This window comes from Myxine glutinosa, chromosome 13 (genome assembly GCF_964187855.1).
Source record: "Myxine glutinosa chromosome 13, kmMyxGlut1.1, whole genome shotgun sequence".
NCBI classification, from domain to species: domain Eukaryota; kingdom Metazoa; phylum Chordata; class Myxini; order Myxiniformes; family Myxinidae; genus Myxine; species Myxine glutinosa.
Window position 1 is genome coordinate 34,065,608 of NC_136273.1, and position 27,792 is coordinate 34,093,399.

At 47.4% G+C, this 27,792-nt stretch overlaps 1 protein-coding gene across 1 annotated transcript; it reads right to left on the reverse strand.

Moving 5' to 3' along the window:
- Positions 1-14,735: 14,735 nt before the first annotated feature.
- On the reverse strand, positions 14,736-27,120 carry LOC137438822 (syntaxin-binding protein 1-like). Its single transcript, XM_068134205.2, has 6 exons — positions 26,882-27,120; positions 26,670-26,779; positions 22,173-22,274; positions 21,224-21,300; positions 16,027-16,166; positions 14,736-15,869 (listed from the first exon to the last, which is right to left on the reverse strand). Exons 1-5 carry the CDS (start codon positions 27,027-27,029, stop codon positions 16,145-16,147), a joined length of 459 nt encoding a protein of 152 aa, XP_067990306.2. The 5' UTR covers positions 27,030-27,120; the 3' UTR covers positions 14,736-15,869; positions 16,027-16,144.
- Positions 27,121-27,792: the final 672 nt, after the last annotated feature.

Genomic DNA, 27,792 nt, shown 5'->3' on the forward strand with positions numbered 1-27,792 from the left:
TTCCTTGCTCACACATCCAGCCGTTCCCATGCTACCTTTCCTTACACACCCAGGTACACCCATTCCACTCACAGCCTTGGTCACACACCTGACCACAGAACACTTTGGCACACATTCGTTGGTCGCACACCTCACCAAAACACCTCTTCGCGCCCCCTCCTCAGTCACCTCCTCTGTGACAATCACAGGTGTGCTCTCATTCGCACACCCAACCACGTGCCTCACCACCAACTCCAGCGTGCATTCCCACTCACGCTCTACCATTCCAGGTGTGCATCCTTCCATCCCAGGTGTACATCCTCGCTCACCTGTCACAACCAACTCACTCTCCTTGTCACTCTCAATACTCTCACCTCCACTCTTGACCACGCACTCACCCTTACTCTTGACAGCACACTCTTTCCCCATGCACCTGTCCGTCACACACCTTTCTCGCGCACACTCTCCCGTCACACCCTCTGTAACACTCCCCACACCACGCTTCCATGTGCTCCCTCGCACACGCGCTACGACCGACTCACTCTCGCCAGCACCCTCACTCCTTGGCACGCACTTTTTCCTCACACACCCCAGAGTCGGACTTTCTCGCACACCTCCTCTTTCGCACACCAGACCTGTCGCACACTTCACCAACGGCCTCTCACGAACACCCGGGTCTATCTCGACCCCCAAGCTTATTAAATCCCCTGGCGCATCATACGCACGACCATATTGGTCACCACTTACACCGGGTCCTCTTCCTCTTCGCTTCTCCTCCATCACCTGCGAATCCCTCATCCGGTTAATGAGCACATCATCACGATCCAAACACAGACTTTGGACCAATTCTTTTATCTCCTCTTTTATTTCTTTCTTATCCCCTCTCCGTCGCTTCTTAATTTCGCTCATCCCTTCTTCCACTTCTTCTAGTTTCTGCTTCACCTCTTTCATTCCCCGGTACGTCTCCTCAAGCTCATCCTCTAAGGCTACCTTTGACCGTTTCCAGGTGCGTCCTCACCTGCCGGTCCTTCGTCTCCATTACCTCTACCACCTCGTCCAACCTCGCTGTTAGTCCCTCACGTACCATCTGACATTCCCTCTTTGTCGCTATTAAGTCATTTTTTAGGTCATTTTGTGTCGCTTTTAACCCTCCTATTACCGCTGTGTTCTTCTTTACCTGGTCCGTTAGTTCTTTTTGTCCCTCTGTTAGCTGCTCCACCTCCTGCGTCAGGTCCTCTATTCCCCCTTGTAACTTTACAGTCCCCTTTCTCACCTCCTTCTCCATGTGCTCCTTACAGTGCCTCACCTCCTCGCGCACTCCTCCGACCTCCTCACTCACTCCTCTTCTGATCTCTTCTCCCATCACTTGCATCTCCTGCCCAGATGCCACCCTCATCTGCTCCATTTCCTCCCTGTGAGCATCCAGTTTGGTTTCTACCCCCATTCTGACCCCCTCTATCTGCTGCCCCATTTGGTTAACTTCCCTTTCCGCTTGGTCCCTCATGTCCCTCAATTTGCCTTCCATACTGTTTTCTAACCCTATTAACCCATTTCTCACCTCTTTTATCCCGTTGTCTAACCCCTCAAAATTATTGTCTAACTTCCCAAATTTCTTGTCTAACTCCTTAAAATTATTGTCTAACCCCTCAAAATTATTGTCTAACTTCCCAAATTTCTTGTCTAACTCCTTAAAATTATTGTCTAACCCCTCACCGGTACCCCTCGCTTCGTCCCTCATTACCCCCATTTGGTTTCCCATTACCCCCAATTGCTCACTCTGAGCCCTCGCTTCGTCCCTCATTACCCCCATTTGGCCCTCCAATCGCTCACCCTGAGCATCCATCCGGTTCCCCAACCGCTCACTATCAGCCCTCATTCGCTCACTATTCTGGGCCATAAGGGCCTTCATTTGTATAAAAAAAAGGTTCAAATCCACCAGGGGCGCTGCCACGGTCGCGGGCGTGGACGCCGTGGCCATCTGCGAGGCGCCATTTTGCGCGCCCGCTACTTCGTGCGTGACGGCGCTACTTTGCGAACCTGCTACCCTCACTGCTTCGCTCTCCTCGCGTCTCTCAATTTGGTCCTGGACCGACCCTGCCTCACTCTCCTCTACCGGACCCCAGCTGTCTTGGTCTGCCATAGCGCGACTTTCAAAATTCGGGTTTTTATTTTCGTATAACAAATTCAAATTTCGCCGTTATAATTTCGCGCGGGAAACGCGCTCCGAATCGATTCTACTACAAATTTGGGCCTAATAAATTTAGTCCCGGGTTCGAATTCCACTCCTCGACACCAATTGTTACTGACGCGGCTTAGATGTTATTTACCGAGCGGTTTGGTATGACCACGTCTGCACAAGTTACCCGATTATACCCGAACGTTGACTAATCGCGCTACGCTAGATCAATGAAGGAAAAGACACACGGCTGGGATTAAAATGACACGACACCAGGGATACGGTTCTCAAGACCTCCGGAGGAGATTATATTAGTGCGGAAGGTTCAGATTACAGGGACGAGAGGTACAGCATAGTAAGATAGGCACTTAGACACACTCTTATATTAACCCCAACAGACGACAGATAAACGGGACAAAAGGCTGACTCACACGGGGATTGATGGCAAGGAAAGCGGGTATCGATGGCTCAAGGTGCACTCTTGGCTCAAGGACAGGGTACTGTACGGTCCAGTAGATGCAGGGAGGTCACAGCGCTCGAGGTGGCGTCTTGTCGTCTCAAGCTGGGGGCGCATCTCACGTCACGTCCGGTACGTGGCCGCGTATATCCGGCGGGGAGTGACACGCCCTCGGCTCGTTAGCTCCGCCCCAGCTGGAATCGGCACGTTGCTTCTCATTGGGTGCGTGCGGGGGGGGGGGTTACCGGCTCCGCCCTTGACGAGGGGCTGACAAGGAGCCCCTTCGTGGTAACCCCGCCGGAGCGCATCGTCAATGGCGGCTAACCGAGCCGGTGTGAGGACGCACACTCCCCCGCGCAGCGCCGTTGTTGTAGTTGTTGTTTGTAGTTGTAGTTGTTGTTGTTGTTTGGGGAAGAAGACGGGAGGAGGCATGGGAAGGTCCTAAACTCACTACTGGTGCCATATAATCACATTCTGGTGCAACGAAGAGTCAGAATTAATGGAAACGAGTCCTTAACTGACATAGACTAAGAATAACTAGCAAGATGTCCGAAAGTTGTCTACGTGAGATGCGGTGGACCTGGGCACGACATTTAATGGGGGAAAAAGGGGAAGGTCGGTTCTACAGAGTGTTGTTTACAGACAATGGGACTAGGGAATGGGGGATTGGGGATAGTTGGGGAGTATTGGGGAAATAGGGGAGTATTTACAAGCGGATATTGAGGCCAAGTCCCATATCCGCAACAATATGTTATTCCACATGGAGATTTCATTTCAATGAGCCATGTCTCCATTTTTTCTATGCAGCGTTTTCGGAGATATAGAAGTGCAATTTTTTTCGGTTTTTCAAAGATGGCGGCCGAAACACGTGACCGATGACGTCGTAATTATCATTAGAAAATTATATCGGTGGAGTTGCACCTATCGTAAAAATTTCCTGTCAATCGGACCAACGGTTGCAGAGAAAATCATATTTATTCTGTGCGGAAAAACAAACAAACAGACAGACAAACAAACGCACTCAAATGCCACGCCCTCTCCTCTGGCGAGGGTAATAAAGCATGCAGGTTGAAGGGTTTAAAATATTTAATGGATGTCAAGAGGTCAATGGAAAAATAATTTTCTACAATCTCAAAGTGATATGTGGCTCAGGAGGTTCTCAGAGAAGAACATTGAGAGAGGTTTATAATTTCACCTCTGCTCAGGAACGATATTTAAACCAAGAAACAAGTTTCACTTCATATTTTGTAAATATAATTGACGGTGACAGAAGCCAACAGAAAATTAAGCTATTCCCGAAAATAGAACAAAAACAAATATTCGTTGGTTCGCAGTTCGAGTATAATGAAAATATTGTTGCGGATATGAGGACTGTATTTTTTTTGATTGTGTGTATTATTATTATTGTTTATTCTGCGCCTCCTGCCTCCGGAGCTGTGTAAAGGTCAAAGGGCGTCCCATAATTAGTCCATAAAGCATCCACACCACAGCCAATCATAGAATACCCCTGTTCAATAGTTATATCTTATTATGTGTTTTAGGGTAAGGCTGTGTCTCCCATTAATTGAAATACTCCATTGCACCAGTGAAAGAAATAGATTCCCTTCATTCCCACTCCCAAAACTTCCATTCCCCCTTTTCGTCAATTGCCATTCGCATTGCCAACCAACAATTGCCGCCATTGACCACGAGGCAGGGTTGGGGAAGAAAGGCGGGTCCCCACCTCGTCATAGAGGGGAGGAGTGAGTCAGCCCCACTCAACCAACCACGAACAAGGGGTTGGACTTGGAGAGGGTGTGGAGAGAAACATCGAGGAGGTTCGCGAAGGTTGAGGGGCGGGGCCTATATAACCCGCAGCTAGGGCGTTTCCAAAAAGAGATGAGCTTTGACAGAGAGACGAGAGGGAGTCCAAGCGGTTTTTTTTTTTTTTTTTTTTTTTTTTTATACAAGATCGAGGCTCGTGAAAGAGCGAACATTAATCACACAGAAAGACAAACCGACACATAAAACATATAACATCGGGAGCGGTAGACAAGATGGGGAGAGAGGGGGAAGGACACAAACAACATTTGAGAGCAGGTACCGAGAGACATGGAGACATCGAGAGATCTGAGAGAGGGCGAGGGCTTTGGGGGGGGGGGGCATGGGAAGGGGGCGGTGGGAGAGGTATAAAACATATGGACACTGCCAGGACTTCCAGGAAAGAAGTTGGAATTTCAAACAAGGTGGATCTGGGGTGAATTAGCGGGGGTAGAAAAGATCAAGGTTTTCGATGGGGGAAGATAAGAGATGGTGGTGAACAGCTGTTTTAAAGACCTGGAGGGAGGAGTGGGATTGAAGGGAGTGAGGGAGTTTGTTCCAGAGGCGGGAGAAAAGAGGAATGAAAGAGTGAAGGTGAGCAGAGAGCCGAGATTTCGGCAGTTTAACCATCAGAGGGTTGCTGGCAGATCTTGTGCGACCTGTAGGAATATTTGGGGGACAGAGCACAGAGAGAGCTGGGGGAGCAAGGCCGGAGAGGAGTCGGTAGAAGACAGAAAGACCACCTACCTGCCTGCGGTGAGTGAGTGAAAGGCCCTCAGAGATAGCTTCATCGCGGGAGATTCCAATAATTCTGAAAGCTTTGGTTTCAACAGCGTGAAGCCGAGCTAGGTGTGAGGCAGGAGCACCGGCCCATAGGGGAGAACAGTATTCCATTGAGCTGCGGATGAAAGCCTTGTATGTGGTGAGGAGCTCAGGTGTGCCGAGGAAGGACTTCGCACGACGGAGGATGCCCAGTCGGCGACTGGCTTTGGAGGCCAGCTTGGAAATGTGGTTTTCCCAAGAAAGATCATGGCAGATAGTGAGACCCAAAATCTTGAGCGACAGAACTTCTTGGAGAGGATTGTTGAGAAAGTAGATGGGAGGGTTGTCCAGTCGATCTTTTCGGAGAGACATAGTAAGAGTGTGAGATTTGTCAGGATTGAAAGACATGTTCCACTTGTTTGACCAGTCTGTGATTTTGTCCAGGTCTTCAGAGAGTGAGGAGGCAGCAGACTGCCGATCTGAGGGAAGAGGAATGGAGCGGCAGAGAGTGGAGTCATCAGCAAAGAGATAGAGAGGATTTTCGAGAGAGTCAGAGAGATCATTGATGAAGACCAGAAAAAGCACGGGGCCCAGAACACTGCCTTGGGGAACTCCAGCCTGAACAGGAAGAGGAGATGAGAGAAACCCATTCAGGGCCACACGTTGACGACGACTAGAGAGGAAGTCCACCAGCCATGCGTGGAGATTTCCATGGATACCAAAGGAGGAGAGTTTGGTGAGCAGAGCGGGGTGCCAGACCGTGTCGAAGGCACGTGATATGTCGAGGGAGACAGCTCTAATTTCCTGTTTGGCATTGAGGACCTCCATCCATTGTTGAGACAGCAGAAGCAGCATGTCCAGAGTAGAGTGACCTGGTCTGAAACCAAATTGATGATCAGAGATCAAGCCATTGGGGAAGAGGAAAGATTTCATATCCGAAGCAATGATGGATTCCATGACTTTGCTGATAATTGGGAGAAGGCTGATTGGTCTGTAGTTGCTAGGATCTGTTTTTGCACCTTTTTTGTGCAAAGCGGTGATGTTGGCTGATTTCCAAGCAGATGGCAGTTGACCTTGAGCAAAAGAGAGGGTGAAGAGAACAGAGAGAGGGTGAGATAGAGCAGCAGAGCAGGATTTTAGGACCCGTGGGCTGATGCCATCGGGTCCAGTTGCAGAATCAGAGTCGAGGGTTGACAGAAACTTTTCCACCTTGTCAGGAGGAAAGGACACGGAGTCCAGGAGCAGCAGGGTACGACTGGGTATGGTGGGTACAGAGAGGGATGGGTTTGGGACACAAGATTTAGAGGCAAACACAGAGTTGAGGCATTCAGCTTTTTCACGTGCGGAGTCAGCTGTGTAGCCGTTTGAGGTAAGGGAGGGGATGGAGGGGGAACAAACACCAGAAACGGATTTGACCAGATGCCACCAGGATTTGGAAGAGGGAGACAGATAAGAGAGTTCGGTCTTGAGAACGGAGAGGCGCTTTGAGTGAGTCAGAAAGAAGTCCAGGGTTGAGCTGCAGCTCGAGCCACTGAAACTGCATTTACTGCAGCTCGAGCCACTGAAACTGCATTTACTGCAGCTCGAGCCACTGAAACTGCATTTACTGCAGCTGGAGCCACCGAAACTGCAGCCACAGCAGCGTGAGGCCTGGACGGCAGTTTGGAGCAGGGCCGCGAAGGGGCGGCGGCTGCCCAACGAGTCGATCGGTTGCAGGACCAGTTGGACCTCCCTATCCCGCCAGTCATCCATCTCCCGCCAGTCCTATCATCATTCCCCGCGTGAGTCTGTCCTTGTTTGTTCTGTCCCTGGGTTAATTAAGACTGTAGGTAAGCTAGCGTTGCACTGTGTATCTAATCTCGTCTGTAAATAAACGTGCCTGCTTTCTTCCTACTTATATGTGTACATAATAAATCCAATTACTCTTCTGTACGTCTTCTTCCTCTTTGTATTCGGTCACTTTAGAGTTTCCCGATTGAATAGCGGTGGCGCGATCCGGCCAAAGTTTGGGGCAAATCGGGTATTAGTCGGGGAATAACTGTTCGGTCGCGGTAATACCACCGCTCGGTCAAAATAACATCTTAACCGCGTCCGTAACAATTGGTGTCCGGGAGTGAGATACGAGGCCCGAAGCGCGCTTAACGCGCTCAAAATTACAAGCAGTTGGAAATTGTTGTGTTTTAAAGCAAAAACCCGAATTTTGAAATCGCGCCATGGCTGGTCAAGGCGATCGGATGCCGGTGGGTGAGCTAGAGGAGGGGTTAGGAGTAACCCAGGATCAGAGGGACGAAGTAGAGGAGAACATTGGCAATGTGGTTGAGGGAGTATCAGACGCACAAAATGGCGCTATCGCGCACGTGGTTGAAGCAGCACCAAATTTTGCCGCGCCCGTGACCGTAGCAGCACCAAGTTGCGCTGCGCACGTGGTCGCGGCAGCCGAGCCAGAAATGCCAGAGTACATGCGAGTCTTTATGATTCAAATGATGGCAAAAATGGATGCCCAAAATGATAAGTCCACCCGAGAGCGAAGATAAATGGGTGAGCGGTTGGGAAACCAAATTGTGGGATTGAGGGCTGATAGTGAGCGACAGGGTGAGCAATTGGGGGTAATGAGGGACAAAGCGAGGGGTACCGGTGAGGGGTTAGACAATAATTTTAAGGGATTAGACAATAAATTTGGGAAGTTCGACGACAAATTTGAGGGGTTAGACCACGGGATAAAAGAGGTAAAGAATGGGTTAATGGGGCTAGAAAATAGGATGGAAGACAAATTGCGGGAAATAGGGGAGCAATCCGCCCGGGAAATCGAACAGATGGGGAACCAGATAGAGGAGGTGAAAATCGGGTTAGAAAGTAAATTGGATGCTCAGAGGGATGAATTGGGACAGATGAGGGTAGCATCTACAAAAGAGAGGGCGGAGATGAAAGAGGAGATACGACGAGGTGTAAGTGAGGAGGTCTCGGGGGTACGCGAGGAGGTAAAGCGAGGCGAAAAGCGTATCGAGAAAGAGGTGAGAAATGGGACGGCAAAGTTACAAGGGGGAATAGAAGATCTGACGGAGGAGGTGGAACAGCTGACAGAGGGACAAACGGAGTTAGTGGAGCAGGTTCAAAGGAACACTGCGGTACTAGGAGGGTTAAAGGCGACACAAAAAGAAATTAAAAATGACTTAATAGCGACACAGAGGCAATGTCAGATGGTACGTGAGGGACTGACAATGAGGTTGGACGAGGTGACAGAGGTAATGGAGACAAAGGACCGGCAGGTGAGGATGCACATAGAGACGGTCACGGTAGCCTTAGAGGACGAACTTGAGGAGACGCACCGGGAAATAAAAGAGGTGAAGCAAAAATTAGAGGAAGTGGAAGAAGAGGTGAGTGAAATTAAGAAGAGACGGACAGAAACTAAAAGAGAAATCCAGGAGGAGGTGATGGAATATGTGCAAGGTCGGTGCTCAACTCATAATGATGTGCTCACTAACCAAATAAAGAGTTTGCAGGTGGCGAAAGAGGTGCGGAGACGAGGTGCCAAGGTGAGTGGCGATATACGAGGAAATGTACATGATGTGAGGGGAGCTTCAGTCGGCTTGGGGATTGATTTGGACCCGGGTGTTCGTGAGAGGCCGTTGGTGAAGTGTGCGACAGGTCTGGTGTGCGAAAAAAGAGGTGTGCGAGAATGTCCGACCATGGGGTGTGTGAGGAAAAAGTGCGCGCCGACCAGTGAGTGTGCTGTCGAGAGTGAGTCGGTAGTAGCGTGTGTGCGAGGGAGCACATGGAAGCGCGTAGTGAGGAGTGTTACAGAGGGTGTAACGGAAGAGTGTGCGCGAGAAAGGTGTGTAACGGACGTGTGCATGGGGAAAGAGTGCGCTGTCAAGAGTAGGGGAGAATGCATGCCTGTGGTGAGTGTTACAGAGGGTGTAACGGGAGAGTGTGCGCAAGAGTGTGCGCGAGAAAGGTGTGTAACGGACAGGGGCATGAGGAAAGAGTGCGCTGTCGAGAGTAAGGGTGAGTGCGCTGTCAAGAATGGAGGTGAAAGTAGTGAGAGTGACACGGAGCGTGAGTTGGTTGTGACAGGTGAGCGAGGATGTACACCTGGAATGGAAGGATGCACACCTGGAATGGTAGAGCGTGTGTGGGAATGCACACTCGAGTTGGTAGTGAGGCACGTGGTTGGGTGTGCGAGTGAGAGCACACCTGTGATTGTCACAGAGGAGGTGACCGAGAAGGGAGCGCGAAGAGGTGTGTTGGTGAGGTGTGCGAGCAACGAGTGTGTGCAAAGGTGTTCGGTGGTCAGGTGTGTGACCAAGTCTGTGAGTGGAATGAGTGTACCTGGGTGTGTAAGAGAAGGTGCAATGACCAAGAGCAGGGAAACGGCTGGATGTATGAGCAAGAAAGGGGTAGCGTATGCGTGTAAGCATGCAGGTGAGGCACCGACGGTAACCGGGTTAGCGGTTAGAACGACAGTTAGCCGAATCGGGCCCTCGGTGCGCGTCGGGCAGTTTCGCGTGCCGCGAGGACCAGCGGGGATCCGAGCCACGGCAGGTTCGAAAGGACCGCCGTACATGATCCACGCTGGGCCTCGCTTGGAACGGCCGCGTCTGTGCTCCACTAGGCAGAGCGGGCAGCCCGATAGGAAGGGTCGTCATGGCGACCACTTTTTATTGAGACATTCCGGCAGGTCGAGATCGGGCAATTGGATGGCTCCGCGCCGAGGTGGTGCGTGGGATCTCGGCACGGGTAAGCCCCCGTCCCTGCACCGAATGTCGGACGCATCCAGCCGCCGGCACCAAACAACCCGCATTCATTGCTCGGCGTTACGAAGCCGGCTCTAGACGTGAATTGGCGCACCGAGAGGATCTAATAAGTAGACGGGTGATGAGGTTAGTGTTTTGGACCCAAAATTAGAAAAAGTCAAAATTTGATGATTGGCAAAGGATTGGCAGAGTGATGATTGATAATGGTACGGTGATTGGCAGATGATTGGCAAAATTTTTGATTGGCTGAAATTTGACGAGCAAAATTAATAGTGAGAGACCCCCGATGTGGTGGGATGGCCAATCCACCATCCCTCACAGAAGCGGGGGGGGGGGGGGCAAAGAAGCACTAGATTATGGGGTTGATGGCAGTGTAAGCTCGCCGAGGGAGGGTTAGGATATAAAGTGTAGGGCCCTAGAGATTGACATTTGGTAACGGTAAGGTTAGTTAGTGACAATGACACCAGGTAGCTGGGGACGCAGGTAGCTTAGAGTGGATGATAATGACGTGGTATGTGCTTAGTTTAAAGGGAAGACGGGGAGCACTAAGTTAGCAGGGCAACAGGTAGTTCAGATGATGCCGTGTGAGTGTGGGAGGTGTATTGAGCAGTGTGTGAGGATTGTAACAGGTGTGATTGAACAGGTGTGATTGCACAGGTGTGCAACTGAACAGGTGTATGGAGCAGTGTAGGAGGGAGTAGTGGTGATTGCGTGTGGTGTTGACCAAATGGTCCAGGAAGAGGAGGAGGGTGCAGGTGGCACCAGGTGATTGCACAGGTGTGCAACAACAGGTATGAGGAACAGGTGTATGGAGAATGGTTGTGTGAAATACGTGGAGTGTGGAATATCTGGAGTATTGGAATGGATGGTCGTGGAGTGAGTATGGTGGAAACTATGGAGTGGAGTGGATGGTGCGAAGGTGTGAATGGGGGAAGGATGGACCCCCATCACGAATACCCGGGGAGGGTAGTGTAAGTGTTAGGTAGAGGGTATAGGTAAATTGTGGTTGGATATTGGCATCTGTGGTGCGGGTGAAAGAATGGTATTTGGATGGGTGCATTAGTGTTGTGGAAATGGCTGGGCGTGTAGCCTGTTAGTGTGTGTAATTGGTTTGGGCACTCCACCACTGTGAGGATGTCGGCCAGGTGAGGCCGCAGGTGGGCTCTGGGAGCCGGTAGAGTTTTGTGGATGGGGCCCGAGGATCCGGAGGACGACCCGGGTAGCCCAGTGCCAGAGGGCACCAAGGGGTGACAGAGCCAGGAGGGGCCTTCCCCAGTTAGTTAGGTTAGGGTGAGGAGCTAGGTAAGCTCGGGTGGCAACTGCAGTGGTGGAGGTGTGCAGGTGGGTAGACCTGCTGGGAGAGCTACACGTCACAGCCCAGAAATTGTGCAAGGGCACCGGGAGATGAATCGGGGGAGTGAGACCCCAAATTGAGAAGCACCACAGTTTGGTCAATGGGAATTGGTTTTTAGAACCCATAGTGTAAGTGGCCAATGGATTGGCAGGGAGAGACCCCGGGTAGTGTAAAGTGTGTTAATGTCATTTAGAGGATAGATAGGATGAAGGATCTCCTTGCACCATCTGCATCCACTCACCTGAGGTGACAGGTACTCCGCACCATGCCATGTTTAATTATTTTTTATGTGCAAATGTTTTGGATTGTGAGACGCATCATGACGTGGGTGTGACATTGTGCTTGATGTTCCATCTCTTCCTCCTTATGAGGATTGATGACGAATTTGGGTGATGGCAAATTTTGAAGTAGAGGGATTGTGGAGACGAATTTGGTATTGAAGAAATATGGGGAAGACGTGACAGTAGCGACGAATTTGTAAATGTGTAGATTTTGTAAATATGGGGTAAGGGCAAGGGTAGTGTAGGTGACAGGTGGGGTGACTACGGTAGGGACGAGCTTTCTCACTTCGCCCTCCGTACGCATTTCGCCTTGCATTGCCTTATTGATGTGTACCCTTGTGACCTTACCCCTCGCTCATTTGTCTCTTTTGTCTCCCACATGACCTGTGCGCCATTGTGCGCCGAGGGGAGCGTGCGTGGGTCGGCCATTGTGCGCCCGAAATTCCCAGAACCAGCTGTCTGCATCGATGCACCACATATGGACCACATGCCTGTGGCCGAGCACCACTGATGGACCCCATGGGTTGGGGCATGGCCCCTCTGCTGGAACCGGCCATGAGGGCCCAAAATCTTGCTGGCGGACCTTGGCTACAGGGCACCGATGCCCCACAGGTGAACCACACATAGTCGGCCCCTGTGGGCCATAAATAAAATTAAAAAGGACACATTGGGTGCATTTTTCAGTTCGAATAGGCCGCCAGTAAGAAAAGCAATGAAAGAAAGACAACAACTGGAAGACAATAATAATAACCAGCAGAGGGAGCCGAAGAGCAAGAGACCACCTGCAGGGTTAGGGGTTGTTGATTTATTTTTATTATTGAACATGCATTGAACATTGATGAACTGTGGTGACTGCACCGATTGGTGCTTGAGGGTGTATTGGTGTGTTTTTGGGTGCTTTCATGGTGCGTCGATGCAGAGCAGACTGTCTCCCCCCCAGAAAGAACAATTACAGGTCCTGGGTTAGTTTTGTAAATAAAAGCAGAGTCATTGTAAATAATGCTCCCCACCGTCAGTGTGTAGTTTGAAGACCATTCCGCAATTCGGTTAACTGTGGGCGTAAGTCTGTTAGGCAGGGTGCAATGGAGCAGCGGGACACATTTATTTATGTTTTAAAACTGTCGCACTCAGGATCAGGTTAAAAGTAGAGGGAACTACACCTAAGTGTCACACTAAATAAAAGTTGTAGGCCCGGGACGTGCCTAAGAGGAGGAGGGTGCAGTGTTGCGGTTATGAGGACTGTATTTTTTTTGATTGTGTGTATTATTATTATTGTTTATTCTGCGCCTCCTGCCTCCAGAGCTGCGTAAAGGTCAAAGGGCATCCCATAATTAGTCCATAAAGCATCCACACCACAGCCAACCATAGAATACCCCTGTTCAATAGTTATATCTTATTATGTGTTTTAGGGTAAGGCTGTGTCTCCCATTAATTGAAATACTCCATTGCACCAGTGAAAGAAATAGATTCCCTTCATTCCCACTCCCAAAACTTCCATTCCCCCTTTTCGTCAATTGCCATTCGCATTGCCAACCAACAATTGCCGCCATTGACCACGAGGCAGGGTTGGGGAAGAAAGGCGGGTCCCCACCTCGTCATAGAGGGGAGGAGTGAGTCAGCCCCACTCAACCAACCACGAACAAGGGGTTGGACTTGGAGAGGGTGTGGAGAGAAACATCGAGGAGGTTCGCGAAGGTTGAGGGGCGGGGCCTATATAACCCACAGCTAGGGCGTTTCCAAAAAGAGATGAGCTTTGACAGAGAGACGAGAGGGAGTCCAAGCGGTTGAGTCCAAGAGAGGCGCTTTGAGTGAGTCCGAAAGAAGTCCAGGGTTGAGCTGCAGCTCGAGCCACTGAAACTGCATTTACTGCAGCTCGAGCCACTGAAACTGCATTTACTGCAGCTCGAGCCACTGAAACTGCATTTACTGCAGCTGGAGCCACCGAAACTGCAGCCACAGCAGCGTGAGGCCTGGACGGCAGTTTGGAGCAGGGCCGCGAAGGGGCGGCGGCTGCCCAACGAGTCGATCGGTTGCAGGGCCAGTTGGACTTCCCTATCCCACCAGCCATCCATCTCCCGCCAGTCCTATCATCATTCCCCGCGTGAGTCTGTCCTTGTTTGTTCTGTCCCTGGGTTAATTAAGACTGTAGGTAAGCTAGCGTTGCACTGTGTATCTAATCTCGTCTGTAAATAAACGTGCCTGCTTTCTTCCTACTTATATGTGTACATAATAAATCCAATTACTCTTCTGTACGTCTTCTTCCTCTTTGTATTCGGTCGCTTTAGAGTTTTCCCGATTGAATAGCGGTGGCGCGATCCGGCCAAAGTTTGGGGCAAATCGGGTATTAGTCGGGGAATAACTGTTCGGTCGCGGTAATACCACCGCTCGGTCAAAATAACATCTTAACCGCGTCCGTAACAATATTATAGGTGGGAATAATGTGAAACACCATCTGTAATAATCAACCCCCTCTGCTTTCCCTTTACCTTCCCCGACCCCTCCTGCCCCCCAGCCCCCCCCCACACCCACCCCCACACACAAGTAGTATGAAAAGGGGGGTTCTGAGATAAGATATCGAGCAGGTGAGTGAGCGATGGCGAGGGAAAACTAGTGGAACGAGCGAGAGCGTGTGGAACAAGTGTAAGCGAATGTACATGCGAGTGGTCCTGTGGAGATGTTTTGCCTCAGGACCCCCCCTTTTCATACTACTGCCCAGAGTAGTACCTTGAGTAACTCTAGCCTGGACAGGAAGAGGAAATGAGAGGATTCCATTTAGAGCAACACGTTGACGACGACAGGTTAGGAAGTCCGCCAGCCATAAGTGGAGATTTCCAAGGATACCATAAGAGGAGACTTTGATGAGAAGAGCGGGGTGCCAGACAGTATCAATGGCATGAGATATGTCAAGGGAGACGGTCCTGATTTCCTGTCTGGCATTGAGGACCTCCATCCATCGTTTTCTCTCTCTTTCTTTCTCTCTTTCTCCAACTCTGTCGTGGCCCTCACTTTGTGAATGCGGGGGTACACCATCCTGGATGTGGGGGATCTCTGGGTCGCTCTTGCAAAATCTATCAGCTGTCTCCATGCCGTGGACTTGTTCGAGAGAACTGTCTGGCGGTATACAACAACAACATCCGACCACGAGTTTAGGAAAGTAGACAAGAATAAGGAAGCTTTTGCAGGGTTCATGCTTTATTTCCTGCAGACAGGCATCCATGCATTTCAGTGACCAGGTCACACAAACACACCTATTCATTCAACATCTACAGCCTTCCTTGTCTCAGCATGCCATTTGATGTATCCAGGAAGGAACTTCATGAATGGATAGGCCAAGCGAAAGTCCAGAATTTCAAGCAGTTAAGGGGCTGCCTTCGAGTTTAGCAACATGGCTCTCAACCAGTGAAATGCATGGTCAGAGGACAATCACTTTGGAAACAGAATATTTTCACAAACGTGGGCGAAAGCTTATGGTGGACAGATGGTGGTGCAAGCATGCCTCAACTACGAAATAAACATGCCGTGACAAGTGCACAGCAACATATCACAAAATTCTAAAAGAACAGGACAGACTAACAAGTAAAACCTTTTCTCTACAGGTCCAGCACTCTTTCCCAGCCTGCTCACATTTGCATAGCTCAGGGAATACTCGAGGATGGTACGTGGACAGAGGTTGAAATACACTCCAGGACAAGCATAGGTGTACAATGAGCATGCTGGAAAACATGAAACAGGAGACATGCAGGAAGCCCGCAGAATTCTAAAATTGGCTTTTTCCACCACTTGTCGGACTTGTAACTCCTGAATTGGTGATGCAGCCCATTTTGGTCCGAAGTAACATGATGTGCTTACTGCCATGCTTAAAAGAAACGGGGTGCAACTTACATGAGCAGGTGAGTAGACCATTGATGCCGAGTACCAACTCACATGTAGTTGTGAAACTCATTGAAAAATTGGGCTAGATCTGAGGTTATTCTCAGGTAAACAGATATGCATTTTGGGGTTAAAGCTGTAAGACCAGGCGTTGAGCTGAAGTTTTTTGGGGGTTGGGTGAGAGGGGAATGGGTGGAAGCAGCGTCTCTTGTGTTAAAATATTGAAATACGGGAATGTCAGGAAAGACGGAAAATGCTTCGGATGAAGCTTGCACTTAGGCCTCGGCAAATGACCAGGACTTGGATGCCCATTGTGCCAAGTGAGGGGGAGGTTATGCTTGACTAGAGTCTGAAAAGCCAACTCGACTTCCTGGCCTAAAATCTGGGTGTCGAAGATCGGTTATCAGGTCCTTGGGAGTCATCAAGTGGGTGGATCCTGATGAGGAGAATAGGGAGGGATACATGGATAAGAGAAATCAAGATCAGCATTACATTTCCCAGGAGGTGTATGAGGAAAGGCAAGGGGTGTGATGGTGAGATTAGTAATGAGAGTGCTATTTTATTGAAATAAAATGTAAAGGTTAAAACCCCACCCATAAGGACCTCCCAGTTTCCATTGGTTGCGGTGACCTCGTAAGCGCAACGCGTTTCTGCGTAGGTTGCTCCGCCGAGAACAAAGAGCAACAGTCGTGGACCGCTGCGGCCTTCATGTCAGCGGCCATACATTCTTCCACTGGAGGGGTCAAATAGGCGAGATTTCAGAGGTCATAATAAATAAGGAAAATTGCCATAAAGTATGAACGCTCAAGAAAGGTTTTCAAAGAAATTCTTAAAGGTCACGTGGGTTTGTGCGTGGGATCATTTAAATATTACTTTTACAAAATGGTGGAATTTTTCCCCCTCCACTCTTCCCTACCCCTTCTCAATGTTTTCATATACATTATTTACCTTTTCTTCTTTACCCCACTGTCCGAGTTTTTCCTTTTCTAAATTTTGCAACCCCTTCTCCATTCCCTGGACGAAGCAATATCGATATCTATATTTCCTCTTGGAAGGCAAATCCAACTGAAGGCAATCTCAGTTCCTTCCACCAAGCTTGGAAGAAGTGTTTGTCTACCCTCAGGAGTGCCAGGAAGCACTATCTCTCCACACTCAAGATTGAAATCTCAAACCTGTCTCCTACCTCCAAATCCTGGTGGCGTCTTGTCAAATCCGTTTCTGGTGTTTGTTCCCCCTCCATCCCCTCCCTTACCTCAAATGGCGACACAGTTGACACCGCACGTGACAAAGCCGAATGCCTCAACTCTGTGTTTGCGTCAAAATTTTGTGTCCCAAACCCATCTCTCTCTGTTCCCACCTTTCCCAGTCGAACCCAACTGCTCCTGGACTCTGTGTCCTTCTCTCCTGACAAGGTGAAGAAGTTTTTGTCAAACCTCGACTCTGATTCTGCAACTGGACCAGACGGCATCAGCCCACGGGTCCGAAAATCCTCCTCTGCTGCTCTATCTCAACCTTTCTCTGTTCTTTTCACCCTCTCTTTTGCTCAAGGTCATCTGCCAGCATCTTGGAAATCAGCAAACATTACCGCTTTACACAAAAAATGTGCAAAAACAGATCCTTGCAACTGCAGACCAATCAGCCTGCTTATCAGCAAATTATCAGCAAAATCATGGAATCCATCATTGCTTCGGATATCAAATCCTTCCTCTTCTCCAATGGCTTGATCTCTGATCATCAATTTGGATTCAGACCAGGCCATTCTACTCTGGACATGCTGCTTCTGCTGTCTCAACGATGGATGGAGGTCCTCAATGCCAAACAGGAAATCAGAGCCGTCTCCCTTGACATATCACGTGCCTTCGATACGGTCTGGCACCCAGCTCTGCTCACCAAACTCTCCTCCTGTGGTATCCATGGAAAGCTCCACTCATGGCTTGCGGACTTCCTCTCTGGTCGTAGGCAACGGGTGGCCCTGAATGGATTTCTCTCATCTCCTCTTCCTGTTCTGGCTGGAGTTCCCCAAGGCAGTGTTCTGGGCCCTGTGCTATTTCTGGTCTTCATGATGATCTCTCTGACTCTCCGGAAAATCCTCTCTATCTCTTTGCTGATGACTCCACTCTCTGCCGCTCCATTCCTCATCCCTCAGATCGGCAGTCTGCAGCCTCCTCACTCTCTGCAGACCTGGATAAAATCACAGACTGGTCAAACAAGTGGAACATGTCTTTCAATCCTGACAAATCCCACACTCTTACTATGTCTCTCCGAAAAGACCGACTGGAAAACCCTCCCATCTACTTTCTCAACAATCCTCTCCAAGAAGTTCTGTCGCTCAAGCTTTTGGGTCTCACTATCTGCCATGATCTTTCCTGGGATAACCACATTTCCAAGCTGGCCTCCAAAGCCAGTCGCCGACTGGGCATCCTCCTGTCGTGCGAAGTCCTTCCTTGGCACACCTGAGCTCCTCACCACATACAAGGCTTTCATCCGCAGCTCAATGGAAGAAAGCTCTCCCCTCCTGCCTCACACCGAGCTCGGCTTCACGCTGTTGAAACCAAAGCTTTTTTTTGTTTTTTTTGTTTTTTGTATCCTGAATCGAGGCTCGTGAAAGAGCTGACATTTACTTCACAAACAAATCAACCAGACAAATAAAATATATAAAAAGAGGGAGCGGAAGACAAGCGAAGGGGAAGCACACAAACACTTGAGAGCACACAACATTTAAGAGCAGGGAGATGTGTGGGAGGGAGAGGGCTTGGGGGGAGGAGGCGTGGGAACGGGGGGGAGGGGGATCATATCAGAATCATTGGAATCTCCTGCGATGAAGCTAACTCCGAGGGCCTTTCACTCACTCACCGCAGGCTGGTTGGTGGTTTTTCTGTCTTCTACCGACTCCTCTCCAGCCTTGCTCCCCCAGCTCTCTCTGTGCTCTGTCCCCCTAATATTCCTACAGGTCGCACAAGATCTTCCAGCAACCCTCTTATGGTGAAACTGCCAAAATCTAGGCTCTCTGCTCACCTTCACTCTTTCATTCCCCTTTTTTCCCGCCTCTGGAATAAACTCCCCCACTCCCTTCAATCCCACTCCTCCCTCCTCGTCTTTAAAACAGCTGTTCACCACCATCTCTTATCTTCCCCCATCCAAAACCTTGATCTTTTCTACCCCTGTTAATTCACCCCAGATACACTTTTTTTGAAATTCCAACTTCTTTCCTGGAAGTCCTTGCAGTGTTGATGTGTTTTATACCTATCCCACCTCCCCCCAAGCCCTCCCCCTCCCACATTTCTCTCGATGTCCTTGCTCTCAAATGTTGTGTTTGTGTCCTTCCCCCTCTCTCCCCATCTTGTGTTCCGCTCCTCTTATTTTGTGTTTTATGTGTCGGTTGCCTTTTTGTGTGATTAATGTCAGCTCTTTCACGAGCCACGATCTTGTATACAAAAAAAAGAAGATCATTAAATTCCAAAATAATTTAGCTGGTGTCAATGATAGAATGGATCTTGAAGACGGACCCTTTCCTCACCCTATAAAATGACAGGAAATAGAGATCCCCACAGGGCTCGTGCAAATACAGGAAATAGAACAAATATATATTGAATCTGTTGATTTTTAATGCGGAACTTTTGAAATGACATATTCCGCCACAGAATACCTGGCATGCATGCGCAGAAACCTTAATAAATGGCGGCATTCACAGCATCATAAAGTATATAGTGTGTCGGAGATAAGGATTGTTAATTAAAATGGTTCACCAAGCTTCTAAAATAAGCTGAAAATACTTGTAAAAGTACCACAGAGGAAGTGCTGTGCCTTTGTACAACGAAAGACTTGGAAAACTTTCTCAGCTCGCCAAACGGGGAGCTGCCCTTCATGAAAACTCCCGATGATGTAGACTGGGGCAAGGCCCAAGTGTAAATCCCCGAAGGATTGCTCCCATTGAATGGACTGTGTATCTGGATTGATTGTTTATGAACACCAATGGGAAGGACATATCTAGGGTTTATGAATGTTTCAGGTAAGTTGAAAATAACGACATTTACTATGCATTATGTTGGAAAAGAGGGTGGGATGGGGGGCAGGTGGGATATACGGCCTACAGGAGCTGAGACGGCTGTCGTAAATACATTGTTTGTTTGGTTACGTAGCCACAAGAGAAATTAAACTACATTTTTGCATCAATGGCTAAAAGTTGAAGTGTCCGTCTCTGTGTGTATATGTTTTTTTCGGCATTCGTAGATCACGTGATTTTACCACGCCCCTCTCGTTCGCCAGACCTTTCGCAAACTGCAAGCGGGCTGTTTCGCAGCCTTTCTCGCATATGCAGGAAGTGATATGTTGGAACAAGGAACTTTAGTGAACAAAGCAACTTCATTTATCAACATTATACACCTCCTAACCAGGCACTGCTTAGTTTTGTCTCCACACCAGTCACCACTACTGTGGCATTCGAGCGGCGACACCGGCGGGTCTTCTCTGTGCTGCTGCCGGCAGTTGAGGCTGGCCAGCCCGGCGACGCTTTAGGGCTGCCTGGTCCACGTACTTACCGAGCTGATCGTTGAAGGCCTTCTTCATGTTCGGCACTGCGTTGAGCGCAGAGAGTGTCCTGAAGGGTTCACCTGCATATGTGGACTCACTTGCTTCGCGCATATCTGGTTACCTTGAGAACGAGTTTCCAAGAACAACGTGAAGAACAAGCTTGCTGTGATCTTCCTTCCCGATATCCATGTTTTCACTGTGGGTCATCTTCACAATGTAGTCAAGGAATCTACTTGAACTTTCCTTCCCATGAGCAAGCTCTGCTTATCCTTGATATAGAGCGCTTTTAGCTGCATGTGTTTTGTTTGTTCTTGTCATTTGTTGTATATTTTTGTGATATTTTTCATGTTGTTTTATTTTAATTTTATATTTCTTTATTTTATTATACTTTATTTCCTTTTTCTACATCAAATGTTGTCATTTTATTTATCAGTTTTCAAATTTTCATAACAATCGGCAACGGATTTTCATAAAATTTTCATAACAATCGGCAAACAAACTTTTTAACATTGGACGAACTTTTTAACATTGGACGCTATTTTGTTGAACAAACCAAATTCCGTGTTGACTTGAACATTTCGAAAAGGTTGTGACTCACTCGGAACATGCGCAAGCAAAACACAAAGAGGATCTCAGGGTGGTATTCATGAACAAAAGCAAATTAAGGTTCAGCTCAGTAATCAAAGAATGAAAAATCACTCATCGAGCGACGCTTGCCAAAAGATAATAAAGCAGAATGGCACTCAGTGGAGCATCCTTTTGACCTCAAAAATAATTGGTGGTTGAATTCAGTGACCTGATATGCAAATCGTCTTCAAATTTTAAGTTAATCAAATTAAAATTGACAATTTTAGAAATCAGAAAAAAGTGCTTGACCTTTGGACTATGTTGACCTTTTGACCTCAATAAATAGGATTCTGTGAGACCACCAAATCTACCATTTGGTGAAGTTTCGTGAAGATTGGTTTGAAGAAGATTGATTCCTTTCATTGATCTTCATTCAAACAATCTGTATAATGTAAATCAGATCATCATGTCTCAGGCTTCACAAAGGGTTATGTTGTCATAGGTAGGAGAGCTCCTTGATGGCTGGCGTGTACAAATAAAGAGTTTTCAGAAGGAATTGCTGTTTGTTTTTATAATCATGATGGAAGTTTCTATCATGCAAAATTGCTTTGGCATCATTTAACAGCTTCAAAATATTTTTGAAAATGAAAATACCATCACATGTCATGGCCTTAAACAGTGGACATAGCCTACCTTCCGGCAGCTCCTCCCGCAGTGCTACGCGACACAAAGGGCCACTGTCGAGCGTCCAGCTTGTCCTCGATCGCATCCTGAATGACGAAATTAACAATAACAGGAACAACTCGAGAGTTCATGGAATCCATTACACCAATGCTGTCTTGAGAAACAAGGACATGGGTGGTGCCGACGAGTGGCAAATTGAATTGGTCGTTATGATGTAAAATGTCATAATATTTTGTCAAAGTACAACTCAACGAAAGGGGTTTTGAAAGTGTCAACAAGGTGATTTGTGTTCTACATTGTTCGGCTTTATAGAATTTTAAATAAAATAAAGATTTTAAAGGTTGTAAAAAAAAAATTCGGGAATTTTACCGCTGTTGATGCAGTGTCTTTTACATCACCTGGGTTAACACATTTCATTCGGTCTCCGTGCCTGTTGTTTGTGTCCTTTATGACGTCCTTAAAAACAGGAAGGTTCCTGTTTGGAATGATTTTCAATTTTTTTTGACTGCCAGACAGGTAGACAGAGTAATAAACACTGACTCCTCTCTGCGCGTGCGCAATCAGGATTAATTGAAGCCAAAGACCTGCTAAACTGCAGGTTTGTTTTCCGATTCATGTTCCGATTAGTGTTCAAAACATAACATTCAATTGAAATCAAGTTGTTCCTGAATCATAAACTGCCGTTTGTAGATAGAAGGACAGACAGACAGACAGAAGTGAACCAATTGATTAACCCTGTTTTTCGCTTCACGTGCGCGGGGTGACAATATTGATACAACGAAAAAGAAAATAAATTATTATATATTCCCTGATTACTTCTTAATTTATTTGATTCTTTTCCAGCAGAGACAGCAGGGAGAAAAATAACAATAAAAGAGAAGCAATATATAGTGCAGACTATTGCAATGACCAGTGGTGGTCATTTCAAATGCAGGGTAAGAGGGAGTGGATGACTTGCTTGCATGACATCCTTGAGCAGAGGAACCCAGCGTGAAAGCTGATACGTCTTTTCACCTGGCCACTCTCGGCGTTCTGGTCCACGCCGGCGCCTGGTCGTAGACTAGAAAGCAGAAAGCAGTATTACAAGGTTTGAACCACCTTTAGAGGCCATTTTTTTCTGCAGAACTTCCCTGCAGGGCAGGGGTTGGCCTTTTTTGCCTTTTTGGGCACCGTGGTCCCATTTTTAAAGCAATGTTTTATGGCAGGATGCTCTTCCTGCCGCCAACCCTGTTCGTCGCCTCTTGCAACACACAGGGAATTGCCAGTGAACTGGTACTCAATTTGCCGACCCCGGAAGGATGACAGGCTGAGTCAACCCCCCTGGCGTTAATTCGGCGATTGACCTGGATTTGAACCTCGGATCCTAGGATCCCCAGCCGGCACCCTAACCACTAAGCCAACACCAGGCTCAGTATTACAAGGTGTGATGTCGTAAACAGAATTTGCTTTTCCAAACCCTTGCTTTCAAAAAAACATGATTGAGGGTCCATCTATCTTTTACTTGTGCAACTAGTAGGGCACTCGGTCGAGGGCATACCTCTGCCCGGATGAACAGTTTACATTTTGTATCCCACTTTTGGTGTGAGTCGTCGTTTTTTGACGAATCTCTTCCCTTCGTTGGCGTGCTCACTCAGCATTGTGCGACATCTGTATAGTCCAATGCGGGACCCACAGCGTCTACCACAAACATCACAGGTATAGCCTGGGCCTTGCAGAGATGGACATTGGCAGATTTTCCTTTCTTGCCTCCACCGTCTCGCGGTAGCAAGTGTCCCACATTCAAAGTGGCCCAGGTCTTTGCGGCAAATGTTATGGCAAGCTAACCTGTTTGTGGCCTGATGTTCACAGGTGGCAGCTGGAATGGCCCAAGACTTGAGTATAGTTGTCCAAATTTACCAAATTTACCAAATTTAAGTTGTCCATAGAAAAGCGCTCCTGGGATTATCTGGTCCTCCATGCGTGTGAGGTGTCCTGACCAACGAAGCTGGGCTTGCATCAGGAAATACTCAATTCCTTGGATGCGACAGTTGTCTAGGATTGTGGTGTTTAGTATTCTGTCTCGCCGGGTGATGCCAGAATCTTGCGAAGGCATCGCATATGGAATTGATCAAGGTGTTTCATATGGTGATGATAAGGATGTTCAAGATCCCACTGATAGGCCATATCTGGATCCGGACCTGAACAAAAATCTAATCGGCTTGTTCTCGTCACCGAACCAACTCATCCAACTTGTTTTGTCACGACTCGTCCACAACATTATGAGATACCCTGCTCACAGACAAACAAATAGACAGGGTTGAAAACCCAACCTCCGTCCATCTTTAATGGCTGGCAGAGGTAAAGATGGTGGGAGTGTTCACACCTTCTCATACTTTCCTTTCCGTGTCCTATCACTCCTCCCTCTCTTTCCGTCAATTTTACTTTTCGCTGTTTAGTGCCCCCTCGACCTCACTTTGGCATTTACAGTCACGTGAAAAAGTAAGTACACCCCATGTAAAGTTTTGACTTTCAACATATTTCAACATACAGCTATTTGATCTTCATTTCAACAATATTGATAGATAAAGGTGATATAATATAACAAATATCATGAAACATTTACATTTTGTAGTCCATTGTATAATTTAAATAAACATAAATGCAAATTTCACATGTGGAAAAGGTAAGTGCACCCTTGGCTCTCATAGGTGGTATTGCCCCCTTTGGCAGAAACAACCTCAAGTAGGCGTTTCTTATAACTGTCGACCAGTCTCTGACATCAACTGGGAGAAATTTTTGCCCACTCCTCCATGCAGAATTCTTTCAGCTGTGCGATGTTTGAGGGGTTTATTGCATGCACAGCTCGTTTCAAATCCCCCCACAACATCTCGATGGGATTTAGAGCCGGGCTTTGACTTGGCCATTCCAGAACCCTCCATTTCTTTCTTTTCAGCCATTCCTTGGTGGATTTACTAGTATGTTTCAGGACATTGTCATGTTGCAAGGTCCACCTTCGGTTGAGCTTCAAATTTCTGCCAGATGGCCTCACATTATCCTCAAGCACCCTCTGGTACAATGAAGAATTCATAGTGGATTCTACGATGGTGAGCTACCCAGGCCCTGATGCAGCAAAGCTGCCCCAAACCATAATATTTCCACCACCATGCTTTACCGTTGGTATCAGGTTCTTGTGGTCAAATGCTGTCTTTGGTTTTCGCCAAACATGTCTTCTGGTACTGTGGCCAAATAGCTTAACCGTTGACTCATCTGTCCAGAGCACATTGTTCCAGAAGTGCTAGTCTTTGCCTAGGTGTTCATTGGCAAACTTTAGTCTTGCCCTGATGTTCTTTCCGGACAGCAAAGGTTTCCTCCTGGCACACCACCCATGTATATCAAATTTGTGCAGCATCTGTCTCATGGTAGACTCGTGCACTTTGACATCAACAGTGGCAAGAGCTTGCTGTAGGTTCCGTGATGACATTCTGGGGTTCTTAGAGACTTCTTTCAGCATATTGCGGTCTGCTCTCAGGCTGTGCTTGCTGGGGCGGCCTGGCCTGAGCAAGTTGGCAGTTGTTTGGAATCTTCTCCACTTGTATATGATCTTCCGGACAGTCGAATGATTGATTTCAAATTGCTTGGAGATCTTTTTAAATCCCTTCCCAGACTCGTAGGCATCCACAGTCATGTGAAAAAGTCAGTACACCCCATGTAAAGTTTTTACTTTTTCAACATATTTCAACATGCAGCTCTTTGATCTTCATTTCAACAATATTGTTAGATAAAGGTGATATAATGTACCAAATATCATGAAACATTTACATTTTGTAGTCCATTGTATAATTTAAATAAACATAAATGCAAATTTCGCATGTGGAAAAAGTAGGTACACCCCTCCATTTATCACTACTTCAAATACCTAAAATTAGAATCAGGTGCACCAGCTCAGGTGCAAATGATTAAAACATCGTCAGAGAGGATCTTGGAGGAACCTGTCTTATTTAAACCTCAGACATTTAGTTTGGTTTGCTCTTTGTTGTTGAAGTGTGCAGCATCACCATGCCTAGATCAAAAGAGCTCTCTGACCCCTTCAGAAAGAAGGTTATAGATGCCTACGAGTCTGGGAAGGGATTTAAAAAGATCTCCAAACAATTTGAAATCAATCATTCGACTGTCCGGAAGATCATCTCCAAGACAGTGGAGAAGATTCCAAACAACTGCCAACTTGTTCAGGCCAGGCGCCCCAGCAAGTTCAGCCCGAGAGCAGACCGCAATATGCTGAAAGAAGTCTCTAAGAACCCCAGAATGTCATCACAGGACCTACAGGTAGCTCTTGCCACTGTTGATGTCAAAGTGCACGAGTCTACCATTAGAAAGAGGCTGCACAAATTTGATCTGCATGGGAGGTGTGCCAGGAGGAAACCTTTGCTGTCCAGAAAGAACATCAGGGCAAGACTAAAGTTTGCCAATGAACACCGAGGCAAAGACCAGCACTTCTGGAACAATGTGCTCTGGACAGATGAGTCAAAGGTAGAGCTATTTGTTTGGCCACAGTACCAGAAGACATGTTTGGTGAAAACCAAAGACAGCATTTGACCACAAGAACCTGATACCAACTGCAAAGCATGGTGCTGGAAATATTATGGTTTTGGGGCAGCTTTGCTGCATCAGGGCCTGGGCAGCTCACCATCATAGAATCCACTATGAATTCTTCATTGTACCAGACGGTGCTTGAGGATAATGCGAGGCCATCTGTCGGAAAGTTGAAGCTCAACCGAAGGTGGACCTTGCAACATGGCAATGACCCTAAACATACCAGTAAATCCACCAAGGAATGGCTGGAAAGAAAGAAATGGAGGGTTCTGGAATGGCTAAGTCAAAGCCCGGATCTAAATCCCATCGAGATGTTGTGGGGGGGTTTGAAACGAGCTGTGCATGCAAGAAACCCCTCAAACATCACACATCTGAAATAATTCTGCATGGAGGAGTGAGCAAAAATTTCTCCCAGTCGGTGTCAGAGACTGGTAGACAGTTATAAGAAACGCCTACTTCAGGTTGTTTCTGCCAAAGGGGGCAATACCACCGATTAGAGCCAAGGGTGTACTTACTTTTTTCACATGCGAAATTTGCATTTATGTTTATTTAAATTATACAATGGGCTACAAAATGTAAATGTTTCATGATATTTGTTATATTATATCACCTTTATCTGTCAGTATTGTTGAAATGAAGATCAAATAGCTGTATGTTGAAATACGTTGAAAAAGTCAAAACTTTACATGGGGTGTACTTACTTTTTCACGTGACTGTATGTACTAAGTAGACAGCCTATTTTTTACAACTGGAATGAATGGAGGATTTTTTTCCCTTGATTTTCAGTTGCTCTATCAATGGAAGCCATTATGGATAAAAGACTCAAGGAAAGGAAGGTGGGATAGAACGGTAATAATCTCCAGCATAGTGAACATTTGATACCTACATTGCTGATGATGGGCACGCCAAGGTGGGCCATGTTGGTGATTATCTCAGCATCTTCCGGGGGAATTTTGGCGTGCTCAATCAACCGCTGAAGGTTCTCCTCCGTCACACCTGGTGGGACAAACGTTGCTTAACACTCACACTAGACAGCAACTTGTTAACGACGTAAACTGAACAGAAATTGAAGCTGTCGTTGTGCCCGGAGAGACTCACCATTTTTGTTCAGTATGTACAGCAGGATGACACGGATCTTGTCATGGACGGAGACCGTTCCATCAAGCAGGACGGGTACGATGAGCCGCATCGGGTCCTTAAGTTTCTCACCATCTGCGTCCGTGCCCGTTGCCAGGTCCTTTTTCATGGTAACATGATACAGCTCAGTTCAACAAGTGCCAAATAGTCATGTAATCACTCAATTTCATGAATACAAAAGTGACATCAAACATATACCCTTTGGCAATGATCATCTTATTGCTGGGAAATATTCGAATTGGTCAGTAATATCAAACAAATCTGTCAAACTTATCAAATATATTTACTAATTTCGAGATCATTTGAGGAAATCAACCAGGATAGAAATGTGGAATTTATTGAAATTTTTTTTAACACTTACATTATTATCCTCGCCAGAGGAGAGGGTATTGCATTTGAGCCTGTTTGTTACTTTGCAAATTTATTTTTTGACAAGTTCACTACATGGCCAAAAGTATGCGGACACCCCTTCTAATGAGTGAATTTGGCTGTTTCAGCCACACCCATTGCTGACAGGTATATCTAATCAAGCACACAGCCATGCAATCTCCATAGACAAACATTGGCAGAAGAATGGGCCGTACTGAAGAGCTCAGTGACTTTAAACGTGGCACCGTCATAGGATGCCACCTTTCCAACAAGTCAGTTCGTCAAATTTCTGCCCTGCGAGAGCTGCCCCAGTCAACTGTAAGAGCTGTTATTGTGAAGTGGAAACGTCTAGGTGCAACAACAGCTCAGCCACGAAGTGGTAGGCCACACAAGCTCGCAGAACTGGACCATCGAGTGTCGAAATGCGTAAAAATCGTCTGTCCCCAGTTGCAACACTCACGGCGGAGTTCCAAACTGCCTCTGGAAGCAATGAGAACTGCGGT

What these genes read in the sequence shown, in the direction of transcription:
- LOC137438822 (XM_068134205.2), bottom strand. Translation starts at nt 27,029, where the DNA reads ATGAAAAAGGACCTGGCAACGGGCACGGACGCAGATGGTGAGAAACTT. An exon ending in GTACATACTGAACAAAAATG is followed by an intron (nt 26,780 to 26,881) that starts GTGAGTCTCTCC and finishes TTGTCCCACCAG; the next exon opens with GTGTGACGGAGGAGAACCTT. An exon ending in TGCTCAAGGATGTCATGCAA is followed by an intron (nt 21,301 to 22,172) that starts GCAAGTCATCCA and finishes TTCGTCATTCAG; the next exon opens with GATGCGATCGAGGACAAGCT.